The sequence below is a fragment of the Hypanus sabinus genome, chromosome 3 (genome assembly GCF_030144855.1).
Source record: "Hypanus sabinus isolate sHypSab1 chromosome 3, sHypSab1.hap1, whole genome shotgun sequence".
Classification (NCBI taxonomy): Eukaryota; Metazoa; Chordata; class Chondrichthyes; order Myliobatiformes; family Dasyatidae; genus Hypanus; species Hypanus sabinus.
Window position 1 is genome coordinate 1554767 of NC_082708.1, and position 23597 is coordinate 1578363.

The following is a 23597-nucleotide window of genomic DNA, read 5'->3' on the forward strand; positions in this document are numbered from 1 at the left end:
ACAGTCCATCCCAACGCATTCAAATCATACTTGGTGACTTCAAGCAGGCTTGTTTGAAGAAAACCTCACCCAATTACCATTAGCATATAACCTGTAGCACTAGAGGTCCCACCATACAGTTCTACTAAAATAAGGAATGCCTATCATTCCATGCCCAGACAGGTTGGTACTTTTTCTGAGATCATTAATCTCTTGCTTCAGCAGAGTGTGGTACCCACCTGCTTCACTAGGGGACCAGCTATTCTGGATTAGTTGTTGTCCTATGAACTGGAATTGATTAGAGAGTTTAAGGTAAAACAATACCCTTAGCGGTAAGTGATCATAACATGAACAAATTCACCCTAAAGTTTGAGGAGATGCTAAATTAGATATATCAGTGTTACAGTGGAGTAAAGGGAATTACAGAGGCATGAGAGAGGAGTTGGCCAGAATTGTTCAGAAAAGAACACTGGCAGGGATAATGTCAGAGCAACAATGGCTGAAATTTCCGGAAGCAATTCAGAAGGCACAGGATACATAAATCCCAAAAAGTATTCTGAAGGCAAGATGACTCAACTGTGGATAAGAAGAAAAGTCAAAGCCAACATAAAAGCCAAAGGCATAAAATACAGCAAAAATTCATGGAGAGTTAGAGGATTGGGAAGCTTTTAAAAACCAACAGAAGGCAACAAAAAAGTCATTCAGAAGGAAATGATGATCAAAGGTAAGCTAGCCAATTATATTAAATTGGACACCAAATGTTTCTTCAGATACACAGAGTGTAAAAGAGAGGTAAGAATGGATGTTGGACCACTGGAAAATGATACTGGAGAGATAGTAATGGGGGACAAAGAAACGGCAGACAAACTTAACAAGTTTGCAACAGCCTTAACTGTGGGAGCAACATGGTGGAAATTCCAGGTGTCAAGGATCAGAAGTGGATGAAGTTACCATTACTAGGGAGAAAGTTCTTGGGAAACTTTAAGATCTGAAGCAAGTTATATCACAAGGACCAGATGGTATACATCCAAAGGGGTCTGAAAGAGGTGGCTGAAGAGATTGTGAAGGCATTAGTAATGATATTTCAAGAATCAATTGATTCTGGCATGGTTCTAGACAAATGGAAATTTTTTCCAAATTTAAACATAACATAGTTTGAGAAAACCAATGAAATATGGTAGGGGGATTAATCTCTTTCCAATTCAACAAAATAGATCTTTTAGCCATTAATGTAAGAAATGCAATCATCTGACTAGCTGAAGGAGATAAATGATTTGGCTCTATCATTGGTAAACCAAAACTTGCGGTGATAGGGTGAGGTTATAAATCAACACTCAACACCGTAGAAATAATATTGAAGATATCTTTCCAATATTTTTTCAAAGACGGATATGACCAAAACATATGAGTTAGTGAGGCTGTCTCAGAATGACATCTGTCGCATTTAGGATTTATATGGGAATAATAATGAGCTAATTTATCCTTGGACATATGGGCCCTGTGCACTACTTTAAACTGTATCAACAAATGTTTGGAACATATGGAGGATGAATTAACTAGTTGAAGAATTTTTTTCCCATTTCTCAATAGGAATAGTAAACTTAAGTTCCCTTTCCCAATCATTCTTAATTTTGTAAGAAACCTCTGAATGTATATTCATAATTATATTGTAAACATTCGCTATTACACCTTTCTGAAAAGGATTTAATTCTAAAATTTTCTCCAAAATACCCATGGAATCCTGGTTTGGAAAGGTAGGAAGTACAGTGTTTAAAAAGTTCCTAATCTGTAAATATCTAAAAATAATGGGATCTAGGCAAATTATATTTATTAGATAATTGTTCAAAAGACATGAAACAATTATCCAAAAGTAAATTGGAATATCGTAGTATACCTTTAGTCTTCCAAGCTAAATAGGCTTGGTCCATAATAGAGGGATGAAAAAAGAAATTAGATATAATAGGAATTGCTAAAGCAAATTGATTCAACTCAAAGAATTTCCGAAATTGAAACCATATGTGTAGAGTGTATTTAACTATCGGATTGTCAATTTGTTTATGCAATTTGGAAAAAGCAAAGGGAAGAGAAGTCCCTAAAATAGAACCCAATGATTTGGTACAGATTTGGTTTCCAAATTTACCCAATGAGGACTAAAAGATAAATCCAAATCCCATAACCAACATTTCAAATATCGGATATTAATTGCCCAATAATAAAATCTAAAATTTGGCAATGCCAGTCCACCCTCCATTTTAGACTTCTGTAAATATCTTTTACCTAACCTAGGATTTTTATTCTGCCATATATATGAAGAAATTTTTGAATCAACATTATCAGAAAAGGATTTCAGAATAAAGATTGGTACCGCTTGAAATATATATAAAAATTTAGGTAAAATAATCATCTTCATAGCATTGATCTGACCTATCAGTGACAGAGACAGTGGTGATCATTTAGTAAACAAATGTTTAATCTGATCAATTAAAGGTAAGAAATTAGCCTTAAATAAATCCTTAAGTTTTTTTGTAATTTTAACCCCTAAGTATATAAAGTGATTAGAAACTAAGCTAAAAGGTAAACTTCCATAAATTGGAACCTGCATATTTAGGGGAAACAGTTCGCTCTTATTAAGGTTCAATTCATAACCAGAAAAATTACTAAACTGAGCCAACAGTGATATAACTTCAGGAATGGGTTTCTCAGGATTAGAAATGTATATATTTCTAATGTATACAAGTCATCTGCATATAATGATAACTTATGTATATCCATCCCACAAGTAATGCCAAAAATGTTAGGTGATTCTCGAATAGCAATTGCTAAAGGTTCTAGGGCAATATTGAATAGTAATGGACTAGGGACTGATTCTCTTTATGTTCTATATCAATGATTTGGATGATGGAACTGAAGGCTCTGTTGCAAAGTTTGCAGACGATGTTAAGATATGTGGAGGGTCTTGGCCTGAAACGCTGACTGTATTCTTTTCCATAGAGGTCGCCTGGCCTGCTGAATTCCTCCAGCATTTTGTGTGAGCTGCTTGGATTTCCAGCATCTGCAGATTTTCTCTTGTTTGAGATGGAGTAAGTGTTGGGAAGTGTATGGTCATGCACTTTGGTAGAAGAAATAAGAGTAGGCTATTCTCTAAGTCGAGCTAAAATTCAAAAACCTGAGGTGCAAAGGGACTTGGGAGTCCTTGTGCAGAATTCCCTAAAGGTTAATTTCCAGGTTGAGTCTGTGGTGAGGAAGGCAAATGCAGAGTTAGCATTCATTTCAAGAGGACTAGAATATAAAAGCAAGGATATAATGTTGAGACTTATAAAGTCTTGGTGAGGCCTCATTTTTGAGCCCCTTATCTTACAAAGGATGTGTTGACACTGTAGAAAGGAGGTTCACGAAAATGATTCCAGGATTGAACGGCTTCCCATATGAAGAGCGTTTGATGGCTCTGTAACTGTAATCACTAGAATTCAGAAAAGGAGGAATTTCTTTAAGCAGAGAGTGGTGAATTTGTTGCCACAGGCAGCTGTGGAGGCCAAGTCTTTACGAATATCTATGGTAGAGGTTAATAGATTGTGATTGGTTAAGGCATGAAGGTATATGGGGAGAAGGCAGGAGATTGGGGCTGAGAGGAATAATGGATTAGATTTGATGGGCTGAATGGCCTAATTCTGTTCTTTTACCTTATGGTCAATTTGCCTACTGGAACAGGTCCACAACAGATGCCATCTCATTGGCACTTTACTCAACTCTGGAATATATGGACTGCAAAGATGCACCCATCAGGATGCTCTTTACAGACTACAGATTAGCATTCAATACCATCATCCCCTCAAAGCTAATCAATAAGCTTCAAGACTTTGGCCTCATTACCTTCTTGTCCAACACATATAAAATGCTGGGGGAACTCAGCAGGCTAGGCAGCACCTATGGAAAAGAGTAAACAGTTGATGCTTCGGACATTTGCAGATTTTCTCATGTTTGTGGACCGTCTTGTGAAATTGGATCCTGGATTTCCTCACTTGCAGACCTCAGTTAGTTGGAATTAGCAACATCTCCTCCACGATCTCCATCAGCACAGAGCACCACAAAGCTGTGTGCTTAGACTCCTGCTCCATCCACTACGTGGCTAAGCACAGTTCCATTGCCATATTCAAGCTTGCTGATGTAGGCCAAATCAAAGGTGATGATGAATCTGCATATAGGAGGGGAGACTGAAAATCTGGCTGAGTGGCGTAATAACAACAGGCTCGATGTCAGCAAGACTAAGGAACTAATTATAGACTTCAAGAGGAGGAAACCAGAGATCCATGAACTAATCCTCATCTGAGGATCAGAGGTGGAAGGTTACCAACTTTAAATTCCTGGGTGTTAATATCTCAGAAAACCTGTCCAGGGTCCAGCACGTAAGTGCAATTATGAAAAAAGCACAGCAGTGCTTCAGAGTTTGCAGAGATTTGGCATGACATCTAAAACTTTGACCAACTTCTATAGATGTGTGGTGGAGAGAAAACTGACTGGCTGCATCATAGCCTGGTGAGGAAACACTAATGCATCATTGCCTTGCAGCTCTTTAACTCAAATTCCCCAACTAGTGAAGAACAATGCACCATATGCCTTCTTAACCACCCAATCAACATGTGTGGCAATTTGGACCCTGCAGCTGCTCCATGCAGCTAAGAATCCTCCTCTAACCCTGTATTCTGTCTTCAGGTTCCACCTTCCAAAGTGCACTCCTGATTACACTCATCTGCCACATCTCAGTTCACCTCTGCATCTTCACAATAACCCACTGCAACCTATAACAATCTTCTGCACTATCCACAACTCCATCAGCCTCTGTGTTATCTGGAAACTTTGTAACCCACTGAAAAAGGATCTAGTGCTGCCCCAGCTTATATGACAAATAAACTCTTTCTCAGGCTACCAGCTGAGTACAGGCATCGATTATAACCGACGCTTTGATGACAAACTATGCCATCTTCATCAAGTATAATGCCCATGTTTGTCTAACCCAATGGTTATTATACCACCGTAGTTGTCCCTCCTGATTAGTTAGTTCTCATCCAATCAGGTTTCGACTCTCCAACCTTATTTTCAATTGAATTTCAGTTCTTACTTTGACTGATAGATAGGTGGATACTTTATTGATCCCAAAGAAAATTACAGTGTCACAGTAGCATTACAAGTGTATAGATATACAAATATTAGAAGTAAGAAAGAATAAAATAAAAGTTATCACAAACAGTCTAACATGGGGGGGGGGGTGGGGGGTGTCATCACTTCCCTGGCTATAAGTTGACTCATTATAGAGCCTACTGGCTGAGGGTAAGAATGGCCTCATATAGGGCTCTTTGCAGCAGCACAGTTGTCTCAGTCTATTACTAAAAGTCCTCTTCTGTTCAGCCAAGGTGGTGTGTAGAGGGTGAGAAACATTGTCCAGAATTGCCAGGATTTTCCACAGGGTCCATTGTTCTACCACAGCATCCAGGGTCTAACTTGACTCCAATAACAGAGCCAGCCTTTCTAATCGGTTTATTGAGCCTGTAGGCATCACCTATGTTGATGCCATTCCCTCAACACACTGCCACGTACAATATTATACTAGCAAAAACAGACTGGTAGAACAGAGTGAGACCTTCATCTTTGTTAAAATTCTTTTCCTCTAGTTTTATTTCAATGGCTTCCTTTACCAGGCAGTCCCGAAAGCCACTGGCATGGCACAGTAGTTTTGCACCAAAGTCAATCCTATGGCCACTATGAATGCAGTGTTCTGCTACCAACGATTTCTCCAGGTAACCCAAACAGATACATCTCCTGATTGCGGGTTTCCCCCATGCATCCTGTCTGGCTGACATATGCCACTCTGCATTCCTGGTATCCTGTAAACCAGGTCATCTTTGACCTGCTTAAACTGTGATTTGAGCATCCTTACATGTTTGTGGATGATACTAATCTGGTTATTTCTTCAGGATCCTGACAATCCTTCCAGAAGCCATGAAAACATAGGGGGAGACAGGGGTAGGGATGGGTTCCTCTTCATTGTTAGGTTTCCTGGTTTTTCCATCGACCCTTTTAAGGACCACTTGGTTTCTTTCACCTTGTAGCCATTCTGTAGAAACATCATGTGTAACCGTCTTATTTCCTCCGGGAGACTCTCTGGTCCGAAATAGTTTTTGCACCGTTAATCAAAGTAAGGAGAACCACTCTACATTGGGAGGTGTGATGGGGGCTGTTATTGTTGAAGTAAAAGTCCATGTGAATGAGTTTCCAATAAATGCCATGTCCGAGGCTACTGTCTGGTTTCCATTGTATTAGAATGTCCAGGAATGGGAGGCAACCATTCTTCTCCAACTCTACTGTAAGTTGAATGTTTAGATGTATGCTGTTCAGATGGTCATGGAACCGTTGGGAGTGACTGAAGTCCATGAGGCCACACAACAAAAGTGTCTTCAACGTATCTGAAGAAGCATTTGTGGCATAAGGGCGATTAACTCAGAACCCTCTCCTCAAAGTCCTCCATGTAGAAATTGTAACACACCTTTGCACTTCCTCATCCAGGTCAATTATAAACATCACAAAGAGTAGGGGTTGCAGAACAGATCCCTGTGAAACACCATTGGTCATCCAACGTCCTGGCAGAATATGCTCCATCAACAACCCTCAGCATTCTATAGGCAAGTCAATTCTGTATCTACAAAGCCATGTTTCCCTGGATCCCATGCCTTCTGACTTTCTGTATGAAGATTATCATGGGAAACCTTATTAAATGCCTTACTAAAATCTAGTTGCAGATATGGAAGGAGAATTGACAGCTGGAGTTTAACCCAGCTAAATGTGAAGTGTTGTACTGTAGGAGATCAAATGTAAAGAGACAGTATACTGTCAAGACAAGACCCATCTGTTGATGAGCAGACGGATCTTGGGTGTCCTAGTTCATAGCTCCCAGAAAGTGGGTACACAGGTTGATAGAGCGGTTAAGAAAACATGCCATGCTTGCTTTTATTAGTCAAGGAACTTAGTTCAAAAGTCAAGAAGTTATGTTGCAGATTTTTAGAACTCTACTATCTGGAGTGTTGCATACAGTTCCAGTTGCCCCATTATAGGAAGGATGTCGAGACTTTGGAAAGGGTGCATAACAGGTTTACCAGGATGCTTCCTGGATAAGAGAGCACATGCCATTAGGAAAGGTTGGACAGACAAGTTTTCTCTGGAGGAGCAGAGACTGAGGGGAGACCTAATGGAGGCTAATAAGATTAAGGAAGGCATAGCTAGAGTGAACAGTCAATATCTTTATCCCTGGGTGGAGATGTCTAATACCAGGTCAGAAGGGGGAAAGTTCAAAGGAGAAGTGCGGGGCAATTTACTTTTACAGAGAGTGGTGGGTGCCGGAAATGCCTTGCCTGAGGTGCTGGTAGAGGCAAACCAGTAGCGGTGAGAGGAAAGGGTGGGAGGGGGGAGGGAAGGGGGAGTCTCATTGAAACCTAGTGAATATGAAAGGCCTAGATAGAATGAATATAGAGGGTAAGTATCCAATAGTGGAGGAGGCTAATACCAGAGGGCACAGCCTAGAACAGAGGGATGTCCATTTGTAACAGAGATAAGGAGGAGTTTTTATAGCCAGAGGATGGTGAATCTGTGGAATTCATTACCACAGGCGGCTGTGGAGGCCAAGTCATTGGGCATATTTAAGTTGGAGATTGATAAGTACTCAATTGGTCTGTGTGAATGGCTATGATAGAATGGTGGAGCAGACTTGATGGGCCGAATGGACTAATTCTGCTTCTATTTCTTATTGTCTTATAGGTGTTTAAGAAGCTTTTAGATGGGCACATGATGTGCAGGGAATGGAGGGATATAAACATTGTGTAGGTAGGGGAGATAAGATTTAGTTGGACATTTGATATCTTTGTCAGAGCATTGCAGGCTGACTGTGTTCCTGTGCTATAGTGTTCCACCTTTTGTTCTACATATAGTCTCATTTTCTTCTATTCAAATTCTTAACTTTCTTCATCATTGCTATCTGAACAGCTACAACTTAAGCAAGTGTGATTAACCCAAGGGCAACCTGCCCTACACTCTGAGGAGGGTATACCCCAGACAGACCTGGCATTCTCGAAGAGTTTGATTGTGAGCAGAGTATCCTCCATGGTTTTGTTGACAAGGGTGTTGATACTGGACACAAAGAAATTGACAGCACCAAGTAGTGTCTCCCCATTCTTGCAGAGTAGTTTCTGAGTCTCAGCGTTGTATCCAAACTCCTCCTGGAGGGATGGGGTGGGGGGCACACACAACATTTATTTATTTAGAGTAACAGCATGAAACAGGCCCTTCCAGCCAAACAATCTTCATCAGCCAGCATCCCATGTATTTAACACTGGCATAATCACAGGGCAATTTACAATAACCAATTAATCTCTAAACTGGTGGGTTTTTGGAATAAGACAATAAGACATAGGAGCAAAATTTGGCCCATTGAGTCTGCTCTGCCATTCCATCATGGCTGATTTATTATCCCTCTCAACCTCATTCTCCTGCCTTCTCCCCATAACCTTTGGTGCTCTGACTAATCACGAACCTATCAACCTCCACTTTAAATATACCCAAGGACTTGGCCTCCACAACAGTCCATGCAAATGAATTCCACAGATTCACCACCCTCTGGCTAAGGAAATTCCTTCTTATATCTGTTCTAAAGAGACATTCTTCTATTCTGAGGCTGTGTCCTCTGGTTCTAGGTTCACCTACTAATGTGGGTGAAAACCGGAGCATCTGGAGGACACCTACACGAACATGGGAAGGGCACACAATCTACTTACTGATGACGCCTGAATTGAACTCTGATACCCCATGCTGTAATAGCATTGTGTTAACCCCTACATTATAGTGGCGCGGCCACACCCCTATGGGGGAATGTGGGAGCAACAGGAGAAGAATTGTTACTCCAGATCCAATGCAACACAGAAAACCACAATAAGATAAAGCACTGAATAAATATAAATACATAAGATAGTGTGTGTGTATGTGTGTGTGTGTGTATACAGACTGATTGTATGTCCCAGCCCCTCCCTGCACTCACTGTTCCCTTGCTCACCCCCTACCTCTCCCTGTACCACACCCCAGTTTCCCCTCTGCTCTCCCACATCCCCGCCTCCCTCCGCACCTGGCACCCTTGCCCACGAAATGCAAGCCCTACTCGTTTACCTGCAGTTCCGGGGATTTCTGGCTGAGGTCAGAAAAAGCCTCTCCCAGGGCTCGCTGGGTCTGCACAAGGCTGTAAAAGTGAGTGGTGAGGGCACGCGACAGACGCAGCACATTCTCATACTTGCGCTTGGTGTCCCTGAGCACCTCAATCTGTGCTTCCAGCTCCAGGTCGACAGTGCGAGAGCCCCGTCCGAAACGCTCCGAGATCAGCTGTTTGGTGCACTGTAGGGTGGGGAGGGGGGGGAAGAGTGGGAGAGCAAGCGGCATCATCAGTAGAGCAAAGAATCAATGCCACCCACACGGCACAGCAACCTGTAAGCTGTTTACTATTTTACTCAGTCCTAAAGGGTCTCAGGTCAAAATGTCAACTATAAATTCAATTTCATAGATTCCACCTACCTGTTGAGATTCTCCAGCATTTTGTGTGTTTAGCTATTTAGCTGTACTGTGCATTACAAGCACTTTGAATTATATTTTATTAACTTATCTGTGGTAATATTTTGTTTTATGTGCTGTGTGTGATATATGTTTTGTAGGTGCACCATGGTCTGCAGGAACGTTATTTCATTTGGTTATATGGTCAGATGACAATAAACATGAAATTGATTTTGAATTAAGCTCTGGGCCCCATGAAGCAATCACATTCTCCAGAACCTTCTCCCTAGTAATGGTAACCACACATGACCCCTAACATGACCCTTGAGGGGTGGAGCTTACGATGATGGCGCCCAACTGCCACTCCTTTACTTGCATCTTCAGAAACAGCTCTATTTCCATCTTTAATATCTCTTTTTTTCCTTTTCAGGATTCTTTTGAAGACCCTGACCTGGAGTTATACACTGACTTCGGTTCTTTACAGAAATGGGGCCTGTTCTCAGGGCCTCATGACCAGCCACTTTTCAATATGCCAAGGACACGGCCTGGAAGACTAGCGCACTTTTAGGGCGCCAGATTTTCATGGCTCTGGAGGCAGGAGGATTTGAGGCCGGTGCTGCCGCCTGAAGTGTTGTGGGAGTACACAGAAGATCGAAAGCAGCGAGCTGGCTGCTGACTGCGTAACCAGAGCCCTGAATTCTTGGGGCACAGAAAAAAACGAAGCAATAGACTTTTCACACCACAAATCAGCGAGTTGTTTTGTTAATGTCTCCCTTTTGCTGTGAAACGGGGATACCTCCTTTTCCCTTATTAGGGAGAGAGACAGAGAGATATTGAGGTATATTGAATTATCAAGAAAACGAGAAGTCTTTGGGGTACTGAAAGTTTGTGACTTTACTGATGCTTTGCTGCATACTTGAACACTCAGTGGTGGGTGCAGATGCTTTTTTGCTGGTGGGGGGATCATTGCTTTGCTGCTGCTGCTGCTTACACATGGGAGGGAGGGCAGCTAGGGGGAAGCTTTGGGTTTCTAACATTTAACTTTCATTCATTGTTTGGGGCACTCCTCTGTTTTTTTGTATGTTTGTGAAATGTATATTGTATACATTTCCCTGACATTAAATGTACCTATTGAAACCTATTGACAGCTGGGACAATCACCATACTGTTAGTGTCTTGCACAGTGAAGAGTGACGCAAAATACTTAATCGTTTCCTTGTCCCCATTACTACCTAAACAGCATTGTTTTCCAGGAGTCCAATATTCACCTTCGCCTCTTTTTTATACGTTACCATACTTGAAGAAACTTTTGGTATCCTCTTTTCTATTATTGACTAGCTTACTTTTGTATTCCATCTTTACCTTCTTAATGACTTTAGTTGCCTTCTATTGCTTTTCAAAAGCTTCTCAATCATATAACTTTCACAAATTTTTGCTTTATTATATGCCCTCTCTTTAGCTTTTATGTTGGCTTTGACTTCTTTCATTAGCCATGGTTGTGTCACACTTCCTTTAGAATACCGGATTTGATCAGGGACCTGGAGGTAAAGGAACCATTAGGAGATAGTGACCATAATATGATATGTTTTAAACTACAATTTGAGAAGGACAAGGGAAAATCGGATGTGTCGGTATTACAGATGAACAAAGGGAACTATGGAGCTATGAGGGAGGAGCTAGCTAAAGTTCAATGGAACAATACCCTATAGCAGGGAAGACAGTGGAACAACAATGGCAGGTATTTCTGGGAAACTTTTAAAGAGCAACAGAAGATAAAAAAAAAGGCAATACGCCAAGAAAAAATGAGGTACGAAGGTAAACTAGCCAAGAATATAAAGGAGGATAGTAAAAGCTTCTTTAGGTATGTGAATAGCAAAAAAATAGTTAAGACCAAAATTGGACCATTAAAGACAGAAACGGGTGAATTTATTATGGGGAACAAGGAAATGGCAGATGAGTTGAACAAGTACTTTGGATCTGTCTTCACGAGGGAAGACACAAACAATCTCCCAGATGTAATAGTGGTCAAAGGAACTAGGGTAAAGGATGAACTGAAGGAAATTTATATTAGGCAAGAAACGGTGTAGGATAGACTGTTCAGTCTGAAGGCTGATAAGTCCCCGGGACCTGATGGTCTGCATCCCAGGGTACTTAAAGAGATGGCTCTAGAAATCGTGGACGCATTGGTAATCATTTTCTAATGTTCTATAGATTCAGGAACAGTTCCTGCTGACTGGAGGGTGGCTAATGTTGTCCCACTTTTCAAGAAAGGAGGGAGAGAAAACAGGGAATTATAGACCGGTTAGCCTGACGTCAGTGGTGGGAAAGATGCTGGAGTCAATTATAAAAGATGAAATTACGACACATTTGGATAGCAGTAGAAGGATCAGTCCAAGTCAGCATGGATTTATGAAGGGAAAATCATGCTTGACTAATCTTCTGGAGTTTTCTGAGGATGTAACTATGAAAATGGACAAGGGAGAGCCAGTGGATGTAGTGTACCTGGACTTCCAGAAAGCTTTTGATAAAGTCCCACATAGGAGAACAGTGGGCAAAATTAGGGCACATGGTATTGGGGGTAGAGTACTGACATGGATTGAAAATTGGCTGGCTGACAGGAAACAAAGAGTAGCGATTAACGGGTCCCTTTCGGAATGGCAGGCTGTGACCAGTGGGCAAGGTTCGGTGCTGGGACCGCAGCTGTTTACAATATAAATTAATGATTTAGATGAAAGGATTAAAAGTAACATTAGCAAATTTGCTGATGACACAAAGCTGGGTGGCAGTGTGAAATGTCAGGAAGATGTTATGAGAATGCAGGGTGACTTGGACAGTTTGGGTGAGTGGGCAAATGTATGGCAGATGCAGTTTAATGTGGATAAATGTAAGGTTATCCACTTTGGTGGCAAGAACAGGAAGGCAGATTACTATCTAAATGGAGTCAAGTTAGGAAAAGGAGAAGTACAATGATATCTAGGTGTTCTTGTACATCAGTCAATGAAAGCAAGCATGCAGGTACAGCAGGCTGTGAAGAAAGCTAATGGCATGCTGGCCTTTATAACAAAAGGAATTGAGTATAGGAGTAAAGAGGTCCTTCTGCAGCTATACAGGGCCCTGGTGAGACCCCACCTGGTGTGTGCAGTTTTGGTCTCCAAATTTGAGGAAGGACATTCTTGCTATTGAGGGAGTGCAACGTAGGTTCACAAGGTTAATTCCCGGAATGGCGGGACTGTCATATGTTGAAAGATTGGAGCGACTGGGCTTGTATACTCTGGAATTTAGAAGGATGAGAGGGGATCTGATTGAGACATATAAGATTATTAAGGGATTGGACGTGCTGGAGGCAGGAAGCATGTTCCCGCTGATGGATGAGTCCAGAACTAGAGGCCACAGTTTAAGAATAAGGGGTAGGCCATTTAGAACAGAGATGCAGAAAAACTTTTTCATCCAGAGAATGGTGGATATGTGGAATGCTCTGCCCCAGATGGCAGTGGAGGCCAAGTCTCTGGATGCATTCAAGAGAGAGTTAGATAGAGCTCTTATAGATAGCTGGGTCAAGGGATATGGGGAGAGGGCAGGAATGGGGTACTGATTGTGTATGATCAGCCATGATCACAGTGAATGGCGGTGCCAAATGGCTTACTCCTGCACCTATTGTCTATAATACTTCTTCCTCTTTGGGATGTATAATCCTGTGCCTTCCGAATTGCTTCCAGAAAATCTAGCCATTGCTGCTCTGCCGTCATCCTTGCCAGTGTTCTTTTCCAGTCAATTCTGGCCAACCCCTCTCTCATACCTCTGTAATTTTCTTTACTCCATTATAATACTGATACATCTCTTAGACTCCATTTTGCAGTGCATGGAGTGAGATGTGCTTTATAGCGGTTCCACTTTTTTTTAATATATTTTACATCCCAGTAACAGACTCCTTTTAAGTCTGATGATTTACTACTTTTGTTGAAGGATTTATGATTTAATTACGATGGCCGGAAGTCAATCTGGTATTGAATTGAGAAGAGGCAAGACTTTTCCTGAAATGGAACAAACTGAACAAATAAAGAAACCGGAGGAACCTGTTACTTAGCAGGCATATTCTCTTGAATACAAGATATGAAGTTTGAATTTGGATCGCTCAATACTAAGATTGATAAGCTGACGGATACCAACAGGAAGCTTGAAAAATCTATTTTTAATGTCCAAGAATCTTTAAAGAATCTGGACTTTCAATTTCAGATGCTCTAGCAGACTACACATCAAATTGAGAACGATCACGAACAACTCAGACAAACTATTAAAGAACAAGAAGTGAAGATGTCTTCGATGGAAAAGAAAATTAATGAAATTACTTGGAACTATCAAAAAAAATATTTGACTTAGACAGCAGATCACATCGGAGGAATTTGCGTATATTAGGATTCCCTGAAAATACTGAAGCTGGTGACCTGTTAAAGTTCTTCTCAGACATGCTGTACTCACTTTTTAGTGAGACCCTTGAAGCAAGCCCTTTACTTGATAGGGTCCGCAGAATTCCAGGATTTCGGCATTCATCTGAATTACACCCCCGGCCAACCATACTTGGTTTGCATTATTATACAACCAAAGAAGTCATACTTAGAAAGGCCAGAAGAAAGCAAAAGATAATCTTTAAATCAACAGAAATTCGTATAGTCGAAGATTTTCCTCCTGAGATTTTTGCCGAAAGAAGGAAATACCAAGAAGTCATGAGCGAAATGTATAAGAAAAATCTAAATCTATCCCTTCGGTATCCAGTGCAGCTGATAATCTTCCCTGCTGTCTCTCAGCCACAAAGGATCTACTCCCCTGAGGAAGGATGGGAGTATATTAAAAATCTCAAAGTTAAGCCGATTGTAACCTGAATAGGTCATTCTGATGTATGAGATGTTTATAGATGCCCTGAGCAGTCTATTCTATGCTTCTTGAATGTCCGTATGGGACTTGGCTGATTTAATTTTTCTCTTTATTTGTTAATAATTAGTATATATGCATAATTGCTTTGTAGGAAACCTTTACAGTATCATATTATAGCGGTCCATATAGGACCTGGCTTGAACTACTTTTCTATTCTTTCGCTTGCCTCAATATTAATATAGTTTTATGTTTGATATATATATAATTTATCTTTTTTTAAGTATGACTTGTAAGTTTTTTTTTGAAAGGAAGAACTTCAGTTATAATATTATTTGCTTGGATTTACTTCTCTGAATACGTGATTAATATACTTTAGATGAATTTAAGATGGCCGTTGCCAGTTACGTTTTTGTTATTGTTAGACATAACATTGCAAACATTTGTTTGTCTCTTTTATTATGGCTAAATTGGGTGGGATGAATATTTTAATTTTAATATACGTAGCCGCAAAATGAAGGGCAGGGTTAAGGGTCATTAGCTTAGCATGCGATCAGGCTATTGGTCACTATTTTTCGGGCTTTGCGGGGGGGGCTATTAGAATAGGTTTCTTTTCTCAATTGGGTGGTTCTTTTGATGGACATTTTCTCTCAAATATGTCATCCCTTCTAGTCATCTGTTCCTTTTGGATTAATGTGCGCTTGTGCAATAGTTTTCTTTATAAAATATTAAATTAAATCTTAAACATGGAAGTTAATAAAATTAATATAATCTCTTGGAATCTGAATGGTGTGAATCATCCTATTAAGCGTAAAAAGATTTTTAAGAAATTAAAAACGCAATGCAGGTATTATTTTTGCGCAAGAAAATCATGTACAGAAACAGGATGAGGAACGGTTTTTTTAATTTTGGAAAGAACCTTTATTTCATTCCTTATCGACTAATAATATTAGAGGGGTATCTATTTTTGTTAACTCTAAAATTCCTTTTGTACATTTTAGTACTATTACTCATTCGATTGGAAGATATTTAATTGTTACTGGTTTATTATTCCCTCAAAAGGTAGCTTTGGTGCATGTATACGCACCTAATTTAGACAGTCCTGAATTTTTAAAGATTTTTTCTGAGCTACCAAATCTGAATGAATATAAGTTAATCATGGGTGATGATTTTAATTGTTGTCTGAACCCGGCGATTGACAGGTCATCAACCAATCTGTCGCTTCCTAATAATGCGGCGGCTTGTATTAATTCCTTTCTACTAGAATATGGCCTGGTCAATATCTGGAGATATAAACACCCTAATGACAAAGATTTTTCATGTTTTTCACACGTTCATCATAAATACTCTAGAATTGATTAATTTTTTCTCGATACATGCTCACTACACTCCATTGTTGAATGAGCGTATGATGTCATTGCGTTGTCGGATCACCGCGCCTCTGAAATTAACCCTGAAGCTCTCTGATAGTTTGTTGAAAAGTCACAGTAGAGATTGAATCCCGTATTGTTACAGGATCCAGCCTTTGTTAGTTTTATTAAGGAGCAAATTTCTATATTTTTCGAATTTAATACAACTGAAGGAATGTCAAACTTGGTTATATGGGATACGATGAAATCCTTTCTTAGGGGACAGATAATTTATATTCAGCAGCTTTAAGAAAGAAAAGTAAAGCAGAACTGTCAGTGTTTACTAATAAAATTAGAGAGATAGATAAAGCGTATTCAGTAAAACCTAATGAAGATCTATATGAGGAAAGGGTTGATCTTCAAACACAATATGATTTGCTTCTGACCTTTCCCATCGAACAGCAAATTTTTAAATCTAAAAGTTTATTTTATATACATGGAGATAAGTCAGGTAAACTTTTGGCTGGTCAGTTAAGGGTAGGCATGGTCAGAAGACAGATTTTGAAAATACGTAGACCAGATAGAACTGAAACGTTAGATCCTTGTGAAATTAATAAGATATTTATGGATTTTTACTCCAATCTTTATAAATCTGAATTCTCTGATAATACTTTTATTATGAATAGATTTTTCAAAAATGAAATATACCTAAAATTTCAACTCAAGATATTAATACATTAGATGCACCTGTTAAACAAGAGGAAATAGCTAAAGCTATATCCTTTATGCAATTAGGGAAAGCTCCGGGACCACATGGTTATACAGTGGAATTTTATAAGTCTTTCAATGAAATGCTTATACCACATCTTTGTCAAACTTTTACTGATTCTATATCCTCCGGGAATCTTCTGAAAACTTTTTATAAGGCATTAATTTCATTGATTCCAAAAAAGGAAAAGATTTAACGGAATGTGCATCCTATAGACCTATCTCCTCACTGAATGTACATTTAAAATTCTCTCTAAGATTTTAGCCAAGAGACTTGAGAATTATTGCCTACTGTTATCTCAAATGATCAAACTGGATTTATTAAAAATAGGTACTCACATTTTAATATTCAAAGACTGTTAAATATCATTTATTCCCCCTCAGTTAAAGAATCTGAATGTCTTTGTGTCTCTGGATGAGAGAAAGCTTTTGACAGGGTGGAGTGGCCTTACTTGTTTCAGGTTTTGAAGAGGTTTAATTTCGGTCCCGGATTTATTTCCTGGGTCAAACTGATTTATAAAGCCCCAGTGGCTGCGATTATAACTAATAATCAAAAGTCTCCTTATTTTAGATTATATAGAGGAACCCATCAGGGTTGTCCTCTTAGTCCTTTATTATTTAATTTGGTTTTAGAACCACTTGCTATCGTTCTTAGGGATTCTAATTCTGTGCAGGATATTAAGAGAGGGGATAAACTACATAAGGTTTCATTAATGATCTGGATGATGGGGTGGGTGAATTGGATTAGTAAGTATGCAGATGATACTAAGGTAGGTGGCGTTGTGGATAATGAAGTAGGTTTTCAAAGCTTGTAGAGAGACTTAGGCCAGTTAGAAGAGTGGTCTGAAAGATGGCATATGGCGTTTAATGCTGATAAGTAAGAGGTGCTACATTTTGGTGGGAATAATCCAAATAGGACATACATGGTAAATGGTAGGGCATTGAAGATTGCAGTAGAACAGAGTGATCTAGGAATAATGGTGCATAGTTCCCTAAAGGTGGATAGGGTGGTGAAGAAAGCTTTTGGTATGCTGGCCTTTATAAATCAGAGCATTGAGTATAGGAGTTGGGATGTAATGTTAAAATTGTACAAGGCATTCGTAAGGCCAAATTTGGAGTATTGTGTACAATTCTGGTCACCGAATTATAGGAAAGATGTCAACAAAATAGAGAGAGTACAGAGAAGATTTACTAGAATATTATCTGGGTTTCAGCACCTAAGTAACAGAGAAAGGTTGAACAAGTTAGGTCTTTATTCTTTGGAGCATAGAAGGTTGAGTGGGGACTTGATAGAGGTATTTAAAATTATGAGGGGGATAGATAGAGTTGACATTGATAGGCTTTTTCCATTGAGAGTAGGGGAGATTCAAACAGGAGGACCTGAGTTGAGAGTTGGGGGCAAAATTTTAGGAGTAAAACGAGGGCTAATTTCTTTACTCAGAGAGTGGTAGCTGTGTGGAATGAGCTTCCAGTAGAAGTGGTAGAGACAGGTTTGGTATTGTCATTTAAAGTAAAATTGGATATGTATATGGACAGGAAAGGAATGGAGGGTTATGGGCTGAGTGCTGGTAGGTGGGACCAGGTGAGAGTAAGCGTCGGCATGGACTAGAGGGCCGAGATGGCCTGTTTCCATGCTGTAATTGTTATATGTTATATGGTTATATGATTGGAGTCCCCTCCTCTCAAAACTTCCTATGTCCAGGTTGGCCTCTGGTCCAAGGTCTTTTTTGCTATAGCGACCCTCTGTATTGGATCCAGAGAAACAATTATTTTGTTCTCCTTCACACTTGTGGACTGAAAATTACATTAAACAATCTTGAAGCTTTAAGGGAGTGAGGGGTCAGGAGCTCCGTGACTGTTTGTTCTTGGTGTCAATGGTTTCCCACAAGAGTCTACACTGAGCCTGTTCATGTCCCCCCCCCCCCCCGACTTGCCCCCTCCTACTGCTCACTCCGTTCCCCATTTCCCCATGGGAGGGGAGACAAGACCATGGTAGCACAGCAGTTAGCACAACATTATTAGAGCTTGGGGCATCAGAGCTTGGAGTTCAATTCCAAGGACCTCTGAAAGGAGCTTATCAGTCCTTCCCCTGCACAAACCAGGTGCTCCGGTTTCCTCCCACATTAGTGGGTGAATCTAGAACCAGAGGGCACAGCCTCAGAATAGCAGGATGTCTCTTTAGAACAGACATGAGGAGGAATTTCTTCAGCCAGAGGGTGGTGAATGTGTGGAATTCATTGCCACAGATGGCTGTGGAGGCCAGGTCATTGGGTAAAGTGGTGGTCAATAAGTTGTTGATTGTACAGGACATCAAAGATTACAGGGAGAAGGCAGGAGAATAGGGTCGAGAGGATTAATAAATCAGACACGATGGAATGGCAGAGCAGACATGATGGGACAAATGGCCCAATGCTGATACCATGTCTTAAGGTTAAATTTTGCTCACAGGATTGGCTGAGAGAGAGGGATTTAAGGGGAAGCTGGAGAGGCTCAGAGGGGAGAAGCATTGAGGATCCTGCTGATGAGTGTATCCATCACAAGAAGGCTCGAGTGTCCAGGCTGAGGGGCCAGGTTACCTGTCTGCAACCCTGTATACATCGACTGTTGAATGGGACAGTATAGGCCATAAAACCATAAGACATAGGAGCAGAGTTAGGCCATCTGCACCAGTGAGTCTGCTCTGCCATTCAATCATGACTGATCTTCTTTTTCTCTCCTCCTCAACCCCAGTACTCAGCCTTCTTCCCACAACCTTTGATGCTGTGTCCAATCAGGAACCGATCAATCTCTGTCTGAAATACACCCAGTGACCTGGCCTCCACAGATGCATGTGGCAACAAATTCCACAAATTCACCACCCTTTGGCTAAAGAAATTTCTCCTCATCTCTGTTCTGAAAGGACCCTTCTCTATCCTGAGGTTGTGCTCTCTTATCCTAGACTCTCCCACCATGGCAAACATCCTTTCCACATCTACTCTGTCTAAGCTTTTCAACATTCAAATGATTTCAATGAGCTCCCCCCTCATTTATCTGTATTCCAGTGAGTACAGACCCAGAGCCGTCATATGATACTGTTGGGATAACAGAGACATGGCTGCAAGGGGATCAGGCCTGGGAATTGAGTGTACCAGGGTATACGTGCTATCGTAGAGACAGAAATATGGTAAGAGGGGGTGGGGTGGCCCTGTTGATGAGGAATGAGATTCAGTCCTTAGCAAGAGGTGACTTGGGAACAGGGGAAGTAGAGTCTGTGTGAATTGAGCTGAGGAACAGTAAGGGTAAAAAGACCCTAATGGGTGTTGTGTACAGGCCCCCAAACAGTAGCGTGGATATTGGGTACAAGTTGATTAGGGAGTTAACATTGGCATGTGCTAAAGGTAATGCAGTCGTTATGGGAGATTTCAACATGCAGGTGAACTGGGAGAATCAGGTAGGTGCTGGACCCCAGGATAGGGAGTTCGTGGAGTGTCTAAGGGATGTATTTTTGGAACAGCTTGTGCTTGAATCAACCAGGAACGAGGCTATTTTGGACTTGGTGATGTGTAATGAACAGGAATTGATAAGTGATCTTGAAGTAAAGGAGCCATTAGGAAGTAGTGATCATAACATGGTAAGTTTTTATCTACAATTTGAGAGGGATAAGGGCAGATCAGAGGTGTCAGTGTTGCAATTAAATAAAGGAGACTACGGAGCCATGAGGGAAGAGCTGGCCAAAGTTAAATGGGCGGATGCCCTGGCAGGAAAGACAGTGGATCAGCAGTGGCAGATATTCTTGGGGATAATACAAAAGATGCAAAAGCAGTTCATTCCAATGAGAAGGAAGGATTCAAAGAGGGGGAAGGGGCCACAGTGGTTGACAAAGGAAGTCAGAGATTGTATAGCATTAAAGAAAAAGAAGTATGACAGGGCTAAGATGAGTGGGAATACAGATGATTGGGAAAGTTTTAAGGAACAGCAGATCTTAACTAAAAAAGCAATACGGAGAGAAAAAATCAGGTATGAGCTCAGTCTAGCCAGGAATATAAAAGGGGATAGCAAAAGCTTTTTTAGCTATGTGAAGAGAAAGAAGATAGTTAAGAACAATGTTGGCCCCTTCAAGAATGAATTGGGAGAAATTGTTATGGGAAACAGGGAAATGGCAACAGAATTTAGTGCATACTTTAGATCTGTCTTCACCAGGGAGGACACAAGCAATCTCCCAGATGTATGGATGGGCCAGGGTCATAAGATATCAGAGGAATTGAGACAAATTGACATTAGGAAAGAAACTGTGATGAATAGACTGGTAGGACTGAAGGCTGATAAATCCCCGGGTCCAGATGGTCTGCATCCGAGGGTTCTAAAAGAGGTGGCTCAGGAAATTGCGGATGCATTGGTAATCATTTTCCAATGTTCCTTAGATTCAGGATCAGTTCCTGAAGATTGGAGAGTGGCTAATGTTATCCCACTTTTCAAGAAGGGAGGGAAGGAGAAAACGGAGAACTATCGCCCTAACGTAAGTCGTGGGGAAGATGCTTGAGTCCATTATTAAGGACGAAATAGTGGCACATCTTGATGGCAGAAATAGGATTAGGCCGAGCCAGCATGGATTTACCAAGGGCAAATCATGCTTGACTAATCTGTTGGAGTTTTTTGAGGGTGTAACAAGGATGTTAGACGAGGGTAAGCCAGTGGATGTTGTGTACCTAGATTTTCAGAAGGCATTCGATAAGGTGCCACATAGGAGATTGGTGAGTAAAATCAGAGCTCATGGCATTGGGGGCAGGGTTTCAACATGGATAGAAAACTGGTTGGCAGATAGAAAGCAAAAGGTAGCAGTGAATGGGTGTTTCTCGGACTGGCTGGAGGTGACTAGTGGGGTACCACAGGGCTCTGTATTGGGACCACAGCTCTTTACAATTTATGTCAACGATTTAGATGAGGGCATTGAAAACTATATCAGCAAGTTTGCTGACGATACTAAACTGGGTGGCAGTGTGACATGCGAAGAGGACGTTAGGAGAATACAGGGAGACTTGGATAGGCTAGGTGAGTGGGCAGATACTTGGCAGATGTCATTCAATGTGAATAAATGTGAAGTTATCCACTTTGGAAGCAGGAACAAGAGGGCAGAGTATTGTCTGAATGGTGTAGATTTAGGTAAGGGAGAAATGCAAAGAGACCTAGGAGTCCTAGTTCATCAGTCAATGAAGGTGAATGAGCAAGTGCAACAGGCAGTGAAGAGGGCAAATGGAATGTTGGCCTTTGTTACAAGGGGAATTGAGTACAAGAGCAAGGATGTCCTTTTGCATTTGTACAGGGCCCTGGTGAGACCACACCTGGAATATTGTGTACAGTTTTGGTCTCCAGGTTTTAGGAAGGACATTCTGGCAATTGGGGAAGTGCAGCGTAGATTCACTAGGTTGATTCCTGGGATGGTAGGGCTGTCTTACGCAGAGAGATTGGAGAGATTGGGCTTGTACACGCTGGAATTGAGGAGATTGAGAGGGGATCTGATTGAAACGTTTAAGATAATTAAAGGATTTCATAGGATTGAGGCAGGAAATATGTTCCAGATGTTGGGAGAGTCCAGTACCAGAGGACATGGATTGAGAATAAGAGGTCAGTTATTTAAAACAGAGTTGAGGAAGAGCTTCTTCTCCCAGAGAGTTGTGGAGGTGTGGAATGCACTGCCTCGGAAGACGGTGGAGGCCAATTCTCTGGATGCTTTCAAGAAGGAGCTAGATAGATATCTGATGGATAGGGGAATCAAGGGATATGGGGACAAGGCAGGGACTGGGTATTGATAGTGAACGATCAGCCATGATCTCAGAATGGCGGTGCAGACTCGAGGGGCCGAATGGTCTACTTCTGCACCTATTGTCTATTGTCTATGATAACCCTTTCATTTCTGGAATCATCCTTATGAACCTCCTCTGGACCCTCTCCAATGCCAGCGCATCTTTTCTAAGTTAAGGAGCCCAAAACTGTTCACAATACTCAAGGTGAGGCCTCACCATTGCCTTACAAAGCCTCAGTATCACATCCTTGCTCTTGTATTCTGGACCTCTTGAAATGAATACTAACATGGCATTTCCTTTCCTCACCGACTCAGCCTGCAAGTTAACCTTTAAGGTGTTCTGCACAAGGGCTCCCAAGTCCCTTTGCATCTCAGATTTTTGGATTTTTCCCCATTTAGAAAATGGCCCACATATTTATTTCTATTACCAAAGTGCAAGACCATGTATTTTCCAACATTGTATTTCATTTGCCACTTTCTTGCCCTTTCTCCTAATCTGTCTAAGTCACTGCATCCTACCTGTTTCCTGAACTCTACCTGCCCCTCCACCAATCTTCATATCATCTGCAAACATGGGAACAAAGCCATCTATTTCATCACCCGTACCACTGATAAACAGCTTAAAAAGAAGTGGTCCTAACACTGACCCCTGCGGAACACCACTAGTCACTGGCAATCAACTAGGAAAGGATCCCTTTATCCCTACTCGCTGCCTCCTACCACGCAGCTATTGGTCTAACCATGTTAGTAACTTTCCTGTAATACCATAGGCTCTTAACTTAGTAAGCAGCCTCATGTGTGGCACCTTGTCAAAGGCCTTTTGAAAGTCCAAATACACAACATCCACTGCATCCCCTTTCTCTATTCTACTTGTAATCTCCTCAAAGAATTCCAACAGGTTTGTCAGGCAGGATTTTCCCTGAAGGAAACCATGCTGACTTTGTACTATCTTGTCCTGTGTCACCAAGTACTCCATCACCTCATCCTTAGTAGTTGATTCTAACTTCTTCCCAACCACTGAGGTCTGGCTAACTGGTCTATAATTCCCTTTCTGCTGCCTTCCTCCTTTCTTAAAGAGTGGAGTGACATTTGCAGTTTTCCAGTTCTCTGGCACCATACCAGAGTCCAATGATTTTTGAAAGATAATTTCTAATGCCACCATAACCTCTAATGCTACTTCTTTCAAATCCTTAGGGTACAGTTCCTCTGGTCTGGGTGACTGATGTACCTTTAGGTCTTTTAGCTTTTTGAGCATCTTCTCTCTTGTATCAGTAACTGCA

At 41.1% G+C, this 23597-nt stretch overlaps 1 protein-coding gene across 9 annotated transcripts in view; it reads right to left on the reverse strand.

Moving 5' to 3' along the window:
* The window catches only part of LOC132390966 (arfaptin-2-like), a 150425-nt gene that overhangs the window by 49178 nt on the left and 77650 nt on the right, over nucleotides 1-23597 (reverse strand). For all 9 annotated transcript variants that reach the window (XM_059963514.1, XM_059963513.1, XM_059963512.1 and 6 more), the window contains 2 exons: nucleotides 9181-9402; nucleotides 8083-8240 (listed from right to left, as the gene is read on the reverse strand). In XM_059963514.1, the coding sequence (XP_059819497.1) occupies nucleotides 8083-8240; nucleotides 9181-9402 (380 nt within the window). The remainder of the gene's footprint in view (nucleotides 1-8082; nucleotides 8241-9180; nucleotides 9403-23597) is intronic.